This window comes from Pyrgilauda ruficollis, unplaced genomic scaffold, assembly GCF_017590135.1.
Source record: "Pyrgilauda ruficollis isolate IOZ18807 unplaced genomic scaffold, ASM1759013v1 scaffold114, whole genome shotgun sequence".
Classification (NCBI taxonomy): domain Eukaryota; kingdom Metazoa; phylum Chordata; class Aves; order Passeriformes; family Passeridae; genus Pyrgilauda; species Pyrgilauda ruficollis.
This window is the reverse complement of record NW_024509655.1, coordinates 123881-143761: the sequence shown is the minus strand read 5'-3', so window position 1 is coordinate 143761 and position 19881 is coordinate 123881. Positions and strand designations below refer to the sequence as shown.

Genomic DNA, 19881 nt, shown 5'->3' with positions numbered 1-19881 from the left:
CTCTCCCTGCCTCTGGCAGACCCTCATCAGCTTCGTGTCATCTCCAGGTCTGAGCCCACAGGACCCAACCTTCCTATCCAAAAGAGATACTCCTAGATGGGCCTCTTCCAGGCCCACCATGGGTCCCGTGCCAAACACTGAGCCCAAAAGACACACCTTTCCTCTTCATACCTAACCAAATCTTCTCTTTCCTGTGTTTCATGTCCAGAGGAAAGATGGAAGAAGACCAGCCACACCTATGTATTCAGATGTCAGAATCCAGTACAACTGGCATTCCCAGTAGAATGCAGTCCTTGCCAGATTTGGCTGGAAGGGTAGGAAGCGTGCTCACCTTCCACAACATTTGCTACCATGTGAAGACAAAGAATGGGTTCCCGAGTTTCCGAAAAAACACTAAAAAAGAAGTTTTGAGAGATGTCAAGTATGTATTTAAACATCTATTTAGAATACATGTAAATTTTTTTTCTGTCCAGAGGGTTGACTTCACTCATGTCATTGAGCCATTCAGCACAATATGCAGACCAAGATTTAGAAAAATTATTTGTATGTGTGGTTGCTTCATGTTTGCTGTCAGCTGTGCTTAAGCCCAGGTGCTTAAGCCTCAGTCCCTGGGCTGAGCCCGTACATCAGAGAGCACACTTCCCTTGGTCCTGGGGATACCGTCCTCCTGGCTTCTAACAACACTGGGCACACCAGCCAGCTCTGCTTGCTCCTACACTCCCTGGCAATCCTCCCAAAATGCCAGGGTATTTAGCTAAGATACTAGCAGCCTGTCCTTTGTGGTTGTCTCATTCTCTTAAGTGGCCTTGGGAAAGGTTAATTTTTTGACGAGTTAAAACACTGAACACATTAATATAAGTGAGGGTTAGGTTAACTTTGAAGAGATGTAAAGGTTTCTGGAGTTTTGGCTTTTTTTTTGTAGAGTTGTTTTGTGTTTTTTCCCCAACAGTGAGCATTACTGAAGTAAAGCAGTCATGTCACTATGGCCTTTATTAAATAATCAGTGAATAAAACTTGCCCATTCACAGTTCAGCAGTTAAACTCAGTGGCAAGGCACTGGCATACAATATGCCATTCCAAGTCACCCATGACTTTCAGCTCCCTAACTCCAATTTCTATCATAAATATTCACCCTTTTGTGTAGCTCTGTCTATCCTACTCTTTGCCCAGGGAATTTCCACTAAACATGAGCTCTTAAAGGCTTTATTGCTTTCCTCAAAAGCCATGTGTTGTGGTACCTCAGTTGACTCACATGGGTCATTTATGACATTTTCCATCTGGCTTTTGAATTTCATGGGGCTTTAACGTCAGATACAGAGAAACTATCAATTGCATTTTAAGTGCAGATAAATCCCTAGTTTATTCTGCCTGCAGGGACTATTATTCTCTCTGTTGAGAGAGTAATACCTTTAGAACTGAGTATAGTTAAAGCAAGTGCGTGCTTCTCTTGTAGAGATCCATGTGGTAAAAATACTTGTGCAGATTTTGCTACATTTTAGTCATGTTTCTGTTCTGTCTTCATTATATGATTATTAGTTTTTCCTGAATTAGGAAGAGAAAGTTAAGGTGAAGTCTGATCTTAAATATTTCTTATGATTAGGTAGCCTCATTAATTCCAAAATTAATGGCCTGCAGAAAGTAGTTGTATGGATAAGTTACACTGGCCTGCCAGTTTAAACAGGCAAAGAAATAATCCCACCCTAACTATTTGGTGAAACTTATCCATTTTGTCTTACAGTGGCATCATGAAACCAGGACTGAATGCAATTTTGGGACCCACAGGCAGTGGTAAATCTTCGTAAGTGCCCCCTTTGCCTTCCACAGAAATTACACCAAGGGGAAAATGAAATTGTACACAGTTAGCAGTAGTGGACTTCTCTTTCAGTGAAAGATTGAGTTTTTATTTAGGACTGTGCAAGTCTCACTGTTTTCTGAGAAATACTTGAATTCCAAAAGACAGTCAGATTATATAAGAAAGGTGAAATACAGTTTTAGTCCACACTTTACTGACCGTCACCCCTTACACACCATTCTGCTAATGTGTAACCAATCTGAGGGTAAACTCAAATTATTGAAAAAATTGACATGGACCTGCATGGATCTAATTTCCTTAGGAAGCCAGGACAAAAGAAAATCAGTCCTTGAAAGTTGCTGGGGGTTTTCTAGATTGCAGACATTTAATGTGATCTGCTTTTATGTAGCTGTTTGTTCCATGAGCTGGGTTTGCGGTTCAGAGAGCTTCGCCTCCTGAGTGTTCATCTGACAAAGTAACCAACTTTTCCTTTAGGCTACTGGACATTTTGGCTGCAAGGAAGGATCCCTGTGGGCTCTCTGGTGACATTTTGATCAATGGAGCTCCTCAGCCTGCCAACTTTAAATGTACCTCTGGGTATGTAGTACAGGTAAGTAATTTTTATCACTGTGGATTCTATTGTAAGAAGTTGCTGCTGTGTTGCAAATACCTTGCCTTCATCCAAGAATCAAGGAAAACTCCTTAAAATTACTGTCAACGTGTTACAGAAAGGTGGTCTCTCAAACAACATGTAAATCTCAACTTCCCACAACTGACAGATTCCCTTTGCAAGAGACAAGTAGATGGCATCTAAAGACCTCCCCTCCTTCCTCCTTTGACAAAACAAGTTTGGAACACCATCACTCTCACCCCCATGAACCCAACCTCTCTTTACCTTCCCTCTTTTCTCCCTGTTCTCACCTGTGGTGGGCTGAGGCTGCACGAGCAGACACACTGTGATAATGACCTGAGCTGTAGCTGCTCCTTAGGTCCCTTCAGCCCCTGAGTCCCTCAACACCTCCAGAAACCTGAATAAGGTAAGAATACACAAGGGATACATAAGTAAGAATACATGTAAGAATACATAAGTTTTAATACTTAGTTATCATGCATGATGGAGGCTGTTCCTATGTGGCATTGCTTTATGAATTAAGGCAAATATAATTACGTGCATGAAATCCAAACTCTTCTATGACACTCTTCTATGACACAAGCATTGATGATGTGCCTTACTGCATGTTCTGGCTGCTGCTATTGTCCCTTTGCATGCAAGGACAGCATAAAACATAGGTAGAAACAGTTCTCAGAGGAATAAATAGAAACTACTGAGCAACCACCAAGTATCTACCCTTTTTTTAAATGAAGGATGATGTGGTCATGGGAACCCTGACTGTAAGAGAGAATCTGAAGTTCTCAGCAGCACTCCGCTTGCCAAAGTCAGTGAAGGAAGAGGAAAAAAATGAACGAGTGAATCAGATCATCAAGGAACTGGGTTTGAGCAAAGTTGCAGATTCCAAGGTAAGGCCTGTAAACGTGTTACTTAAAATGTAGTAAGTGGTTTATTAATTAATCAAATGACTCATCATGTCAGATTTTAAAGAAAGTAAATTTCAACAGGATGTTTCAGTAATACAATAATTAGTGACATTTCTGTATGGAGACCTGTACAGACTGTGCTGATGCTGCCGTATGGTACTACATTGCAGGGAAAAAGAAAGGGAAAGGCAAAGGTGAAAGGGAAATTTAGTGGTTGGAGAAAAAGACAAGACCTCAAGTAATTTTAACATTAAGAACAAGGCTGTTTGTGAGATAACGTTTACATCTGCTTCTGACTATAGGGCCAGAATTCCTTACAACTCTCCCCAAATACTGCCATGTGGGTACGATACTGTTTGCTCAAGGATTTCTCCTTGGGCCAAACAAGATATGTTTCATGTTTTTTTTTGTTAGGTTGGTACCCAGTTCTCTCGTGGGGTGTCTGGAGGAGAGCGGAAAAGGACCAATATTGGGATGGAGCTCATCACGGATCCTGCCATCTTGTTTTTGGATGAGCCAACCACGGGACTTGATGCCAGCACTGCTAATGCTGTCCTAATGCTACTGAAAAGGTGGTGGCCTTAGAAACAGCTTCCTGTTCTCAGCACTCCACTCTGCTAGACTTCAGTTGTATTGTACTCGAATTACAGTTCGAATGAGCAAACAGGGAATTCAGACATGTAATTATTTACTACTCAGCCAAGGATGTGAGTGGGGTAGGAAAAAAACTGAATGAATTCTCTCTCTCCAAAGTGAGAATTCTTTTCTCATACAGACATTGTAAATATGACCTAAATATTTTCTTTTTCTTTTTTCCCCCCTTTCTTCTTCCTTCTCTTGCATGCCAAGTTAATCAGACCTCATCAAGACTTAACTGAACTTTCAAATGCTCTTATCTGAACACTAAATCAACTTGCAAAGCTGACATTTCTGTCATTCTTCACATTCAGGATGTCAAAACAAGGAAGGACAATCATCTTCTCCATCCACCAGCCTCGATACTCCATATTCCGACTGTTTGACACTCTGACACTGCTGGCTGCAGGGAGAGTGCTGTACCATGGGCTGGCCCAGCATGCCATCGAGTTCTTTCAGTCCATTGGTGAGCACTTCCAGTGGGGCCAAACTTTGGTTTGCACCAACTCCAGTAAAATGCCAATAGCTCTGGGCCAGAATTGGACATGGCGTGTACAAGCAAGCCCAATGTTTTAATAAGCTTAACAGTATTTTAACCCATTTCTCTGTGTGTTTCTCCTCTTGACCCACCTGTGGATTTGGATGAGCTGTTCAGGGTACATCTTAATTAGAGAAAGCCTGGGCTAGGGCTGGGAAGGGCATGCTGCCAGATGTCACCTGGCTTTTGCTGACGGTGCTGCCCGGTAGTGCCGCTCATCCCTCAGGAAAGCATGGACTTTCCAAAGGCTGCCATGCCTTTGGTGCAGGCTGCTCCATGGGCAGGATGTGTGGCTGTGCTCTTGACAGCCAAGCACAGTCCTTGGCCACAACCCCACCCACGGCTCACAACACTGTCACCACAGTGTCACTGTCATCACAGGCTACCAGTGCGAGCCCTACAACAACCCTGCTGATTTTTTCCTGGACGTCATCAATGGAGACTCCACCGCCGTGGCAATGAACAAGGCTGATGAAAGTAACACAGGTATGAAGCTCAGAGCTGAGCAAAGTTATCCTAACATGTGTGGGAATGGGAATTTAATAAACTGTTTTGGTAACTGTCAGCACACAGAAGGAGTTTCTTTCATCTTCAAGGCAAACCAGCTGAAATTCTGCAGAAGCAAGAGATGATAAACCAGGATTATTTTTCCTGTTAAGGACATAATTTGATGCAGTTATGACTTGACTATTTTACCTAACGTAACAACTTTTCTGTTAAGAAATTACTGTTTTCCTTCCTCTGAGCAGGGTGGGAAGGGGTAGACATAGGGTACCACTGCTCATTTGATGTTTCCCTGAAGCTGTGCTAAGGCAGAAATTATCCCCAGATTAACAAATCAGCTCTTACCTATTTTTTGGAGCATGCTTTCTCATACTTTTCTGCTGCCACTCAGTAATAGCTTACTGTCTTTTCAAAGGAGTAAAAAGGCAAATGAAGTAATGAATTTGCTGAGGGCCCAAACACAGTTTCACTATACCTTTACCAAAGGAGCAGCCATCATTTTACAAAAATGCTCTGATCAGGGTCTAGCATATATTATAGCTGGCAGATATGACACATTATATCTGTCATTGCAAAAGCTCACACTGTACCACAGTCAAGAAAAAAAGGAAGTCCAGCTGAAATTTATATATGACCAAAGTAGACACACACATAATTACCTGGATCTAAAAGTCTGGGAAGTCCAGGATTATGTCATTATCTGTGAAACAGATCACTTACTAGAAACCTTTGGAGGTAAAGGGGATGTAAAAATCACTTTTTGATTAAAAGCCATGTTGCTGCCAAGTTGCAACTCCCTGGGCAGAAAAGCGTTTGCCTGGTCAGAGAGCTGAGAGGCTGCTGCCTGTGGGACAGGTTACACAGACAAACACAGATGTTTTGTCTTAGTTATACAAACTCGTTTGAACTGTCTGCTATGGGACTGAGTGCAGCGAATCACTGGAACTACGTGTACATCTTAATTCTTCTGGTTTTTAATCTTTCCAGCAGATAGCACTGAAGAACACTCTGAATATGATAAAACCTTGGCTGAGCAATTAGCAGTAAAATACTCCAACTCTGCTTACTACCGAGAAACAAAAGAACATTTAGAGAGCATTTCTTCAGGAAATAAAAAGAAAACCAAAGGACTTTTCCGGCAAATCACATATGCCAATTCCTTCCTCCACCAGCTGAAATGGGTGTCCAGGCGCGCATTTAAAAACCTCATAGGAAACCCTCAGGCTTCCATAGCTCAGGTAAGATTATTTGTATATATAGTTTTGTGGTATATGTCAAATTTATTTGGCGCCTGGATTGTTAGATAAGTCACTGGGATGGTTTTGCCTCTGGATACCTTGACGGCAGTAAGCATCTGCAGAAAGAGTGCTCAAGGTCTAGGAATCTGGGGATAAAAGGTGTCCTGAATGCTCCCAAATGTGGGACTGTTCGGTAATTAATTTTGGACTACTGAAAGACTTTGGGAGGCAAGACCTGTCCCAGCAGGGTATTCTGCTGCTCCCAGCCAGGAGCACATTGTGTCCCAAGAAGTTTCACACGTTTGGTCAAGAACATTCTTCAGATTTGACTCTAATTGTCCAGGCTTGGCACTGTGGGGTTTGGCCTCAAATTCTCTCCCCCACCAGGAAAAGTTAACAGACTGCATTTGCATACTTCATTAAGCTTCAGCACAAAATGAAGTGCTGGAAGTTGGCTCAAGTGCAAAAATATTTTTGCAGACTCATAATGCGTGTGCTGTTTGGTTATTTGCCTGTTCATATTGGTGATGATGTCTTCTGGATAAGGTGCCATGAAGTCCACAATGGGGTTCAGCACCCACCATGAAAGATACTCAGTGGCTCTGTTAGTGCTGCTTTTTCTGAAGAATCAGAACCAAAAGTGTTGAGCTGCACATTGATTTCAAAATTGAAGAATGTCCGGCTGGCCTCTGCAGAGTGACTAATCCTCAGGAATCCCCTAATTCATGGGCCAAACTCTGCAGCCACAGCACGACCAAAATTTCTCAGCAATTCAGGAGAGGCCAATAGAAAAGTTGGCCTGTAGCCAGGGGTATAAATTATCTTCATCATGTTTTATATAATGAGTGAATAAATGGCCGGTGTGGAGATAAAACAAGTCCAGATTCCCGGAGATTAAAAGGCTTTGAGTACGTGTGTGTGCCTGTATGTTGATACTATGGAGATCCTTAATAATTGCTTTGTAAAAGCCTGACCTTGTGACAAGAATTAGACTCTCAAGAACCTCCTTCATAGCCCGAAGTTAATGGTCCTGACTTGTTTCTCACAATCTTTTTTATCTCCCCACCCTCATTAGGGGTGGATTTGTCCAGCATTCTTTTAGGAGTCCATGGATTATTAGGCCTTTTTTCATTAATCTGCTCCAAGTTGGTCTTGAAATGATCCCTGCTTTCCACTGCAGCTGGCTCAGGAGCTGAATTATCCCTGACATTTGCTCCTTTCAGCAGGATCTTAGTGAGAAGGTACCGAGGATCAAGTAGTTTATGGTGTTAAGACTCATGCATTGCTCAGTCTTAAAAATGACAGAACTGCCTGATACCATTGTTTTCCTGAGATTTTTTTGTAATTTTCATTTAGCATTTAAAAAGTGTGATGCAGACACTTCAGTCTTTTAAGTGACATCCTTTTGGCAGCTGTTATCTCTGCTATTTAAATAGTTACCGACTGTAAATATCAGCATATCTGCAGACCTGTTGTAGCATCTCATTAGAAACAATCCCATGAGTAAGATGTATGATAGAGCCCAGTAATTACACACTGTGGAGCATGAAAATAAACTGTCATCCTCATCGTTGCAGTCAAGAAAACCTTTGAAGCAATGAGAATGATACTTTCCCTCCTCTTTTCTCTTTTTCCCATTTAGCTTTGTATTACAGCTTTTCTGGGACTGGTTGTAGGCACCATCTACTTTGGACTTGAAGAAAACTCTGCTGGACTACAGAACAGGTCAGTCAGTCTAGGTAATGGATATTCAAAAATTTGATAAAGCTCCCTTTAAAGGAGCTTAACACCTCTTTAAAGCAAATGCTTCCCTTCACATCAGTAAGGCCAAGCCTGTGTGACTTGGAAGTGAGGATGTGATTTTGTTCCTCTAGCAAGGTCCTGGCAAAACTGAGAGCATTAAAATATACAGACTTGTGGCTACATAAACCTAGGTAACTAAAGCTGTAATCTTGCAACTGTTTCTATCCACATGCTTGAATTTACCAGCAGTAAGAGATTTTCAAATTATGCTGCTCTGTATGATTTTGACAGCTGTATGTACCTGACCTGATACATGAGTTGGCCACTATGAAACCTCTGGGTTCTTAATCCCATAAGATTTCATAGCATTTGTTTAAAAACAGCCCAGTTTTAAACTGAGTTGGAAATTTAAATTTTTGTGGAAAAGGTGAAAACTACTTCTCACACTGTTTATTTGGTTCCTCTCTATTTGCAGCAGACAAATGCCTCACCATCTGAGAATCTTTAATGTGTCAGGAAATTACATAAAGGAAAAAACCAAACCACAGCCCCTCAAAACAAACCTCAGTTGATTTTCTATATTTTGACCACATCAGATAATGTGCTATCATTGCATGCCAAAACCAAATAATGACTGTACTACATCTAGGTCAGGCTTGTTACATATTCAGACTCATAGCCATGACTTTTCCCATGGATTTTGGGATGGAAGGTCAAATACTGCCAAACTTCAGGCCTTGCAAGTAGATTTATGTACTCTGTTGTGGAAACACTACATTTACATCCCATTTTAATGGCTCACTGTACTGCTATTTTGCAGAGTGGGTGCAATGTTCTTTCTCACCACTAACCAGTGTTTCAGCAGCGTCTCAGCTCTTGAACTCTTTGTTGTGGAAAAGAAGATATTTATGTAAGTAAAACATACAAAAAAGATACAGAATCTGCTGTTAGACCATATGGCATGCTGTAAATGTCATTTAAGTACAGTTAGTGTAGAATTTTCAAATTATTTCAATGATAGTGCTCATTGCAAATGTACTCTGTTAGTCTGCTAGTGAGTTGTCTGCAAACCCCCCAAAAGGTACCTATGATTACAGCTGGCTCAGAGTGTAATATTATTGACACAGTTGGTAAAAACGCCTTGAATACTCAGTTTTGGCATTGATTAATAAAGTGTGACTTGCTAGTGAGGGCAATAAATGTCATCTAACTGGATTCTTTAAAGCTATGCATATTATGCTGTATAAAATATGAAAATTATTCAAACTTTACGCTCTCTGTCTCGATGACATGACACATAAATTTACTAAAAATTATGTGCACAAATACCCATGTTCACTTGCACATGAAAATGTTACCAGTTCTATAGTGTATAGGCTTACTTGACAGCTCCATTGTAGCCTAAGTATGAAAGATTTTCTTCCAGTTTTAGTTAGAATTCATTTGTCAAGAGGTGAAAATCAAACTGGTTTTTAGTGGTTACATTTGTATTGTGCTGAACCTGTCTCTGTGTTCCAGACATGAATATACCAGTGGGTACTACAGAATATCTGTATACTTCATAGCAAAGCTACTGGCTGATTTAATACCCATAAGGACTATGCCCAGCATCATCTTCACCTGCATAGTTTACTTCATGCTAGGCAAGTATGGTCTCCTACAATCTCATTCCAATCCCTCCAATAAATCATGGCTCGTGCATCTTATAGATGTGTATGTATACGTGGATATTTATATAAGCTAAATCCCCACACTGGCGTGGCATTGGCTACTGAGCTTACTTTTAGCACACCATGTTTACTACAGAAAAGACACAAAGATTAAAGCATTCATCAGAGAATCTGTGACATGTCTCATCTCCACTGTCCTTAGAAGGAAGCCATAACCTTTACAACATTGTTTTGATTTATTCCTTTTCATCTGTGGCCTTCTTGGCTTCTGATGACTATTACAAGATACTTTTCTGATCCTTGCAAAAACACCTAAAAGAAAAGGTTTTGTTTTAAGAGCTTAATACTGTGTGAATTCATACCGGTTTATTGGCTTTGGTCTGAGATTTTACCCTAAGGAATAGGAAACAAGGCCACATCAGCAAGAGGCTCTCAAACTGTGAAACTGGAGAGAAACAGACCTTGCTACTGAATCCATAACCACCTCAAGGCTGCTAGGTTCTTTAGGAGAGCTCTCTGCTGGAAACTAGTGAAATGATGTACAGCTGCTGCTCTTGGAAGTGCAATAGAACTTATATTAGAAGTTTCTCCTCTGAAGCTTCAAATAGAAGCTACTTTGGATGTGTGAAGAAGTACTGTACTTCTACACATTCTACTATATTCAGTCTTACTGCAGTGTTGGGCATGCTACTTATTCATCCTCTCTTCCACTGTCAAGACAGACACATAAGGGCTGTCACAAGCACCACATCAGTCTTGGGTCTCAGTGACACAGCCTGTGCTGGCAGACAAAGTATAATTTGTAAGCAGGCCATACTAGGAATGTCAGGATAGTGTTCAGCTTATGAAAGAGCTTTCAGCAGGATCATTCTGAAATCCTCCTTGTTCTGATCTTTAAGGTTTGAAACCAACAGTAGGAGCCTTCTTCACAATGATGTTCACTCTCATGATGGTGTCCTACACAGCTACTTCCATGGCACTTGCCATTGCAGCAGGACAGAACATGGTCGCTGTAGCAAACCTACTCACGACTGTTGCATTTGTTTTTATGATTGTGAGTAACAATTTTCAGTTCTCTAGTCTGGATCATGAAACCCCAGAAATGCTGAAATCCAGAAATCCTACTAGCATGGAGTTAAGCTGAATTCTGCAATATTCTGTTGGGGTCAACATATCCTGATTTGTCTGATTTGAGTGTCCTGATACTGTGGGGTGGAATATTCTGATTTGTCCTTTGAAAGAACAAGAACTGAGGGACTGGGGGGTTGGGTGTGAGGAGGAGAGTTCCTCTAACTTCTTCTCTGTGGCTCTAGCAGCCAGAAAACTGCCTGGAACGTAGGAAAGCCACTTAGGGCTACATTTCATTCTCTCTCCCTTAACTTTGTGAAAGGCAAATGTGTCTGGCTGAGAACATGACATGCAGCCCCCTGTTTTCTGAGACCACTAGCCCAGCTGTCCTTCTCAGCTGCAGAGCCCACCTTGGGCATGTTAAACTGGGCAACACACAGCCACAGTCAGGAGACCGGCACTTTAGATGAGGCAGAGCTGAACCTACAGCCAAAATCCATGCTGCCTCAGACTCAGGACACACAGGCAAAACCCAGAGCAGTCCCACTCTGAGGAGCAGCAGAGAGTTCATGTGGGACCCATGTGGGACAGGAAGCATGTGGGTTTGCTGCACAGGGGAAAGCATTCCTTGTCACTTGTTTTGGGGGAAGGACCTGAGGTTATGGCCCAAAGCTGGGTAACATATAAATCCTTCCCTTTTGTTCTTCTGCTGGAAGAGTTTCTTCCTCTAGGCCTCTAGGAATGCTTTCCCATTCCTTTTTATCGGAAGAAATGAAGTCAAGAGCTAGAGAAGGACACATGATAAAAGCATGTAATTTGTAAATTTTTTTTTTTTTGTAAACATTGCCTCTAGATTTTCTCTGGGTTGCTGGTCAATCTCACAAGCGTCATGTCCTGGCTCTCTTGGCTCAAATACTTTAGCATCCCTCGATATGGAATGACAGTAAGTGCTCTGATTTCCTGTGTGCAAAGCTGGAAATGGTTTGCTAGAAAGGAATGTCTTGAATCATGATAATGAAATCTTCACACTTGATGGTCTAACAAGCAGAAGGAAAGCTAATTAAGTACAACAACCTCAGAGTGTTGTGCAGTATCTTGAAACAAGAAGGGCTTCTCATCAACTAGCACCAACTTCTGTTTAGAAGAGCTCATTTCTGTAATTTGGAAACACCTCATATGAGAGACATAGCTACTACATTCACTGGATTTCAGCTGGACAGAAATGTTTCAAAATAAAGAACAATGCTATCCCCACCTAAAAAAGTAAAAATCTCCTGTTTGTCTTTTCCATCAATCAAACAAAAACTTGTCAGACTAAAGCTTTTCTCCTAATTTGTGAAAACTTAAGTCAGAGTGATGTTTTGCAGAGAAATTTGGTCTTTACTGTGCCTGTGCAGAAATAGTCTGGCCTGGGAGAAGTAGTGAAGCCTGTTGTGGTGCATGCTTTACCAGGTCCGTACAGGCTATATACATTCCTCTCTTAAAAGAAAAAAAGAACTCTGCTACTTTGCCAAAAAATGGGGATTTGGCAAATATAATAGTGATACCAGCACATTTTTAGAATGAATTTTAATTGCATTATATCTCGTCTTGTTAATGTTTACCTACTAATTACTGTTGTCATTGTTTCTTTTATTTTAAAAGGCTTTACAGATCAATGAGTTGAGTGGTCTGAACTTCTGTGGCAGCAGTAACAACACAGTTTTAAGCAGTGACAGTAGATATCAACAGACAGGCCTGGTGTAAGTATTTTGGTACACTGAAATGAATCCCACCATCAGCAGCTTTAGAAGTCTTAGGACATCAGTCTGAGTATCAGAGATACTCACTGATGATGAGAGAATCTCTGAGTTTTTACATGGAAAAGGAACCTTTGACTGGGTTTTTGCATTCTGACTGCATGGAACATTTTGCTTATTGGCATATTTAGTACTTATAACACTAGAAATATCTGGCATTACACTTCTTACTTTTCTTCAAACTGTATTTAGCGAGAGCTATGCACACACACACAATTGTACAGCCTCACAAAATCCATTTCATCTTCCTACGTGAAACTGGAGCTACAAGAAAAGCAAATTTACAAACGGAAAATTAACCACTGACCTATTGCTGGTGTTTGCCTGGCCTACTACACACATGCAACCACATTACAACTTCTAGAGATCTTCCTAGATCCTGCTGAGTGGTTTATTAAGTGACTAAGCTTATCCATGTGTATTTATCTGTAGGAAATGTACTGGAGATGACTATCTGGAGAGTCAAGGCATCGATGCAAGCACCTGGGGCCTGTGGCAGAACCACCTGGCTCTAGCCTGCATGACCCTGATCTTCCTTACCATCGCCTACCTCAAACTGCACTTCATGAAGAAGTTCTCTTAAAACCAGAGGGAAAGATGCAACTCCCACTGTTCAGTAGTTTGCTGAACTGACTGTGGAACTGACTTGATTATTTTTAAGGAGAAATTTCTTTGTACTTTTATTATTACCCAAGTCAACAATATGAATGCCATCCTTGTATATTAAATACTTGCTGTTAATTTACTATGCCAAAATGTCTAGCATGGCTCACTCCTCTTTGCCACAAAAAAGTGTACAGCTGTTCATTTCTTTAAGAGACTGTTCAGTCTTTCTGCATGTTCTAGCTATGATTTTGTCAAACACTATATCTAATATTTAGTGGCTTAACCTGAAATAAAGAGTGGTTCCATACTTTGATTAACACCTACCTTCACCAGAAAGCAATTCAGTCTAAAGTGATGGTTATCAACACAATCTCAGCTGCTTACGTGGTCACAGGATAGGTGAGACAGGGACAAAATCCCTTTCATCCCAGTGCCCTTTTCTATTTGGGAATCATTACTGCTCTAGCATGTACTTATTGATGCCATCAAGCCTTTCTTGCTTCAGTCAAGTGGTAGAAGCACTGTGTTTTTAAATAAAGGTATTCTTTTTACAGTGCCAGTGTATTTCCTCTGCATAACTGCAAGTCATCTTCACTGTCCCATTAGTGCTGCTATTATGAGTAGTTCTTAGTAATTTTTATGGTGACCAATTTCAAGTGCATGACTAAACAGGATGGTAGCACCTTTGTAAAAGTCCATAGATTGGAGAAATCCCTTCCTGGCAGGCCAGCTTTTCCCTGGCCATGTGCAGCAATGCTAGCTCATCTCTTTTTTATCTGCAGAGTTATGCATAGTAAATGGATAAAAATGCATGGAAGACAACTTTACAGCTCTTTCTTGGGTTGTTACTGTTCATGTTGTTGCTCCTGCAGCGTTTGCCCCGGCTTGCGTGGGCCACAAAAAAATCTTACAGAACCTTATTTCTGTAAGAGATTTAGAAAGATAGAATACCCTGAACTGGAAGGGACCACAACGATCATCGAGTCCAACTCCTGGTCCTGCACAGGACATCCTTAAGAGTCACACCCTGTGCCTGAGAGCATTGTCCAAACACTTCTTGAACTCTGTCCGGCTTGATGCTGTGACCACTTCCCTGGGGAGCCTGTTCCAGCACCCAAACACCCTGTGGGTGAAGAACCTTTTCCTACTATTCAGCGTAAAACTTCCCTGATACAGCTTCAGGCCATACCCTCTGGGTTCTGTCACTGTCTACACAGACAAGAGATCAGTGCCTGCCCTTAGTCTTCCTCTCATGCAGAAGTTGTGGACTGAGTTGAAGCCTCCCCTCAGTGTCTTCTTTTCCAGGCTGAACAGACCAAGTGACATCAGGCCCTCCAGATCCTCCACATTCTCAAGGCCTCTCTGCCTTCACTTACACCACTCCTCGAGAATGGGCAGCTTACAGATGTTGTAAATTTAACATCTTCATACATAAGACATTAGGATTCATGTTGATCTGATCACTAATTATTGTATTATTTTGTTGGTAAGATGTCATGCTGCTGGGGAAAATAAAAGCTTCAGAGCACAAAAAATTGGCAGAGTGTTCTGTACCTTTAGCTTAGCCCTTTTTAAGCAGAAGCCCTTTTTAAACACTGAGGAGATAACAGTTATGTGGTTATTCCAAAAAAACTGACAGGAACTCCAGGTCCTGGTACTACAAAGAAATGAAAGTGGAAGTTTTGCCTTTGGAGAAAAGAAAATCATCCCAGATTTTAAAATGTAGAAATCTACAGCCGATTGGATTGCAGCTGGTCCTTGTAATTTCAAGAAGTTATAAACATGATCACACAGACTGTGTTCTAGTGATAAAAGAAAATAATTTCAGTATATAGCAGTGCTTTCTGAGAAAGGAAATAATCAAACTAAGTTGAATTACTCACATTTTCAACAGGCTTTGACACCACATTGCACAGATAATATTTACCACAAAACTCCTAAACTTTTCTTGCTTTCTTACTACTTATTTCAGCAGCTGGTTATCTATAAGAACATATTTATGTAAAAGAAATGTTTCTTCCAGTAATGTCCAACACTTCATTCTGTAAACTCATAAAATTTGATACCTCAGTTGCATGGGCATAAATTACAGTAGTAGTCATGTCAGACTTCTCTGTCACACTTTTTTATAGGTTTTAAATTAAGATTTTATTTTTCTCTTTTTGTCTAGCACCAGACATTACATGTTCTAGTGAAAGGTTGGCAATAGGTAAACTTTAAAGTCCCTTCTAACCCCAAAATTATATTATTCTATGATATATTTGTTTCTCCCATTTAGTTTGGGGCAGATTAGTACAACTACAACTACAGATTAGTAAAACTACAACTACAATTTCTTGCACAAGCCAGGAGACACATCATTCCTACAATTACTCGAACATGTATTTTACAAGCAGTGCAAGCAGGGGGGAAAATACAATTAAGAGAAGGGAAATGAGTCCAGAGTCCCCAAGGTTAAAAGGCTTTGAGTACGTGTGTGTGCCTGTATGTTGATACTATGGAGATCCTTAATAATTGCTTTGTAAAAGCCTGACCTTGTGACAAGAATTAGACTCTCAAGAACCTCCTTCATAGCCCGAAGTTAATGGTCCTGACTTGTTTCTCACAATCTTTTTTATCTCCCCACCCTCATTAGGGGTGGATTTGTCCAGCATTCTTTTAGGAGTCCATGGATTATTATGCCTTTTTTCATTAATCTGCTCCAAATTGGTCTTGAAATGATCCCTGCTTTCCACTGCAGCTGGCTCAGGAGCTGAATTATCCCTGACATTTGCTCCTTTCAGGAGGATCTTAGCAAGAGAGTAACAGGATTAAGTAGTTTATGGTGTTAAGACTCATGCATTGCTCAGTCTTAAAAATGACAGAACTGCCTGATACCATTGTTTTTCTCAGCTTTTTGTAATTTTCATTTAGTATTTAAAAAGTGTGATATACAGAACTTAATGATTCTGATTATATCACTAACTCGACTGAAAATGTGTTTTCATGTATGAAAATTCCTCTTTAGTTTGCATACACTTTGACAGCAAGTTATTTAATCTGTACTCTTGGAAACTATAAAGACTTACTTTTATTTAGGTTTTAGAGTACTAATCTAGTTGAAGATTTTTCTTTACATCCTCCGTCTGAACAACTTCAATTAACATAAATCACAAGCTGAGGGTTGATATTTTCTAAAGACTTTTTAAACTCATTTAATTCAATTAGTTTGAATGCAACTTTATGACAATAATCTTAAAAGATAAATTAAATTTTAAACTTTTAAATTTTATTGCTTTCAGTACAGAAACTAAGGTGTTGATATTTTCTGTGCCAGTAACTGAAAGTAATTGCTTTTTCCTTGTAGTGAATGTTCATGAAGGCAAGAACAGATAATAAGCAGGCTAGATACAGCTAATACATCACCCAGTTGAAGTGGTCATGTCCTAGGAAAAATATTTAAAACTTACACAAGTTTGGAATGCCATAATTCAGAGGAGCCTGAAAAAGCTCTATATTTATTTATTAAGAAGAAATAAGTAAACTGCAACCTAATTCTAAGAGCAGCCTAAGGAGTAAACCTTTATTACTTGAGAGCTCTTAATATGCTGAAGGGCACTGGCAAAACTGAAATCACTGGTATTCAATTCTACTGTTTTAGCTGCTTCTTTGTGCTAAAAATATTAAATAATCAATAATTACAATTGTTGGAGTAATTCTTCTAGAATAAAGAATCATTTCAGTGGATTGTGAAGCAGGTTAGCAAGCCTGGTGGCAGAGCGGTATGAATGGCTTTTGATGAGGAGGCAGAAGGGTTACGCAGTACGGAAAATACACATACTTGGACAACTGCATGATATTGGCTGTTGACTTTTCAAATGACACATGTAAAAGGCCCATGGCACTGACCTGAGCATTGTGACTTATTTTTCACAGTGTACCAAGGGTTTATAAATGGTATTTGTTCAAAAGCAAAGATTTAACAAGTGTCTGAGTGCTTGCTGACCCTCTAGTTCTCACCACTACAGTGGTAGTGAAGCTACTACCACTGGCTGAATGCTTTGGGCTGCGTAAAAAAATGTCATAACCTTTCTTACTTCTGCGCTGGTGGATAAAATAAGAGCCTTGTAGGCTGCATTCTAACCACCTGTGAGGAAAAACATTTGTTTCATTTGGGTTTTCCAGGAGGCATTGAGAAATGTGCTTGTAGAGTAGCATCCCACTAAAACAGAGAATAAATCAATCAAAAGGTTTGCAGTTCTGTGTTTTTCCAGTACAGAGCAAGAATTGAAAAAAAACCAACCAAAAACATAAAAGACAGAAAGAAGTTATGTCAGGTGGACACTGGAAGCTATCAAACAATAATGATAATGAATATATCCACTGAGAAGGAAGAAAGAAAACAATTAGGATAGCAACATCACAAAAAAAATTTTAAATTATGTATGTCAATCTCTTGTCTTCAGAGATGAAATAGTTATAGACTAAGAGCTCAAAACAGAAGTTTCTTTACATGTGGAAACTCAAGGGAAGCCCAACCTACTAAAATAAGTAAACTCTGCTTCTCTAGTTTCATATATTTCCTTCATATTTCAAGAGAAATAATCTTTGCTTCCATAAGGCTTTGGGTCATGTCTGGTTCATTCTCAACAAAGCTGCCTTTCCAAAATCTTAGTCACCCTGCTTCTTCAAGAACACAACACTGCAATTACTCCCTCACTCGCCAGTATTATGAAATAGCCACCTGCCTTCTGATTACTTTTCCACTGTCCCAGTGGGCACAGAGTCAAGTTCTGAGGATGCAATACCCTGCTCTGTAGGGTTGCAGACAGGCACTGCAGCTAACATCATGGGCATTGTTTCTGGACACACACCAGCAGCAGTCCAAGGTGAGTCAAATGTACTCAAATGATCCCTGTTATGGGTTTGTAGTTACTTATTTTCAGTTTGCAAATTTTCTCTGGGATGCTGATAACCACTACAAGTATTCAAACTTTTATTTCCTGGATAAAAAATTTCAGTATTCCTTGCTACAGTGCCAGGTTTTCTGCACACTTTAGACAAATGTTCTAAAAGAGAACATCGTGATTTAGAAAATTTAAAAAAAGGTGAATAGCTTTCTCATATTAACTGGTAAATGCCATTTTTATAAGCATCAACTTATAAAAATGCCTCTTGAACATTCAGGGAAGTGTTCAGCTGTGTCTTTTTACACAACAGGTACATAGCAGGAGGAGACAGTATAATCTGATAATGTAAATAGCAATGCCAACAAAGACTCCTGGAGTTGCTCCCCTGAGTCTTCCATGTGACACACTTCTATTTGCTAAATAATCTATGATTATGGTTCTTACAGACATGAACAACTTCTTAAAACCTAAATATTTCCCTTCTTTTTTTTAAAAAAAAAATTAGTTCTCCTGTCAGATCTTATTTTCATTTTCCTGTGCCACAAAAAAAGGAGAAGTATCTTGAACGTAAATGTTTTTCCTCTCCCAGTCAACATCTCCTTCCTCTTCTTTCTGGGCATGAAATTACAACCAGTTAAGACAGTTAAAGCCCTTGTCAAACCTGTTTCTTCACTTAACTGTTTCAAATAACTAAGCCATGAAACACAGCTGGCCTTTATTACACAGCTGTGGCATCACAGGAACACTGAGAGAAAATGGAAATTTCTTTCCAGTGCTTGCCAGCTCTGTCCTTCTGCAACACAAGGTGCTGCATCTCCTGGCTGCATCTTCTGCACAAAGACATCTTCAACTGAGAAGCTGGGGAACTCAGTCTGACAGCATCCACCTTGGCTCCAGGAAAAGCTGGTGGCAGTACAGAAGTGTACTTATCTCAGACTTTGGAATGAACTGGTAATTTCAGGTTTAGCCTGAAAGGAGCATTCTTTTCCTTTGACTGTTTCATCACAGCACTCTCCACGCAACAGTGAAAAGCAGCAGCCTGAGCAGCACACAGAGGCATTTTTGACAGTGTTAAGTTTTTATTTCAAAAACACCTCTACTGTGACTTCCCAGAAAACAAAGCCTAACTCTTCTCACTGGAAATTACTTTTTTCAAAACTAGAAGTCTTAAAACCTGAACAGGAGTTAAAACAAATTCTAACTCTATAAGATTTGAACACTGTTGATTTGTTTTTTATGAATAATTCCTTCATGAGCATTTTGTCCCGTGAGTCTCTGCTAATCATTAACTCTTTCCACGGCTTTGCAAATGAATGAAATCACTGGTCTCAACTTTTGTCAAAATGTCACGAGCAAAACTGTGGCTGATGCCAACTGTCATGATCAGTCCTTTGGCAATCTTACTGCATTTATTATTAATGACTTTCTGAGAGCCACACAAACCCAGAACACTCCCCACATCTCAAAACCCTTCTTGCTCCCTTCCTGGCGACCAGCTGCTGGTAGACCTGCTCCAAAACACCTAAACACCTGGCTGTAGGAAATCTGCTTTCACATTTCATCCAAATTCAGGCCCATTACAGAAGGCACAAGTTTGCTGCTCTTTGCCTTCTGGGATGCAGTTTCAGTCTCCCTGGCTATTCCTTGGAGTAGAAACAAAACAGAAGAGCGGCCAGAATCCCCAATACAAGGAAAATTTTTGTTTTAGCATTACTGGTGATTAGGCAGCATGTTTGTAGCAGCCCTTTGATCCAAGCTGGAAGCAGCTGAGTGTGTGTTAAGGCATCAGTGTGAGGTGACACAAATAAAACACAACTCTTTTGAATGTCAGTCTGTCACCTGAACCATTAAGCTGTCACTCC

At 40.3% G+C, this 19881-nt stretch overlaps 1 protein-coding gene across 1 annotated transcript; it reads left to right on the top strand.

Moving 5' to 3' along the window:
- Window positions 1-215: 215 nt before the first annotated feature.
- On the top strand, window positions 216-13107 carry ABCG2 (ATP binding cassette subfamily G member 2 (Junior blood group)). The gene is made up of 15 exons (XM_041479985.1): window positions 216-421; window positions 1739-1798; window positions 2288-2402; window positions 3158-3310; window positions 3743-3900; window positions 4279-4430; window positions 4884-4988; window positions 5994-6244; window positions 7887-7969; window positions 8808-8897; window positions 9506-9630; window positions 10557-10711; window positions 11579-11668; window positions 12370-12467; window positions 12957-13107. Exons 1-15 carry the CDS (start codon window positions 216-218, stop codon window positions 13105-13107), a joined length of 1992 nt encoding a protein of 663 aa, XP_041335919.1.
- The last annotated feature ends 6774 nt before the right edge of the window (window positions 13108-19881 follow it).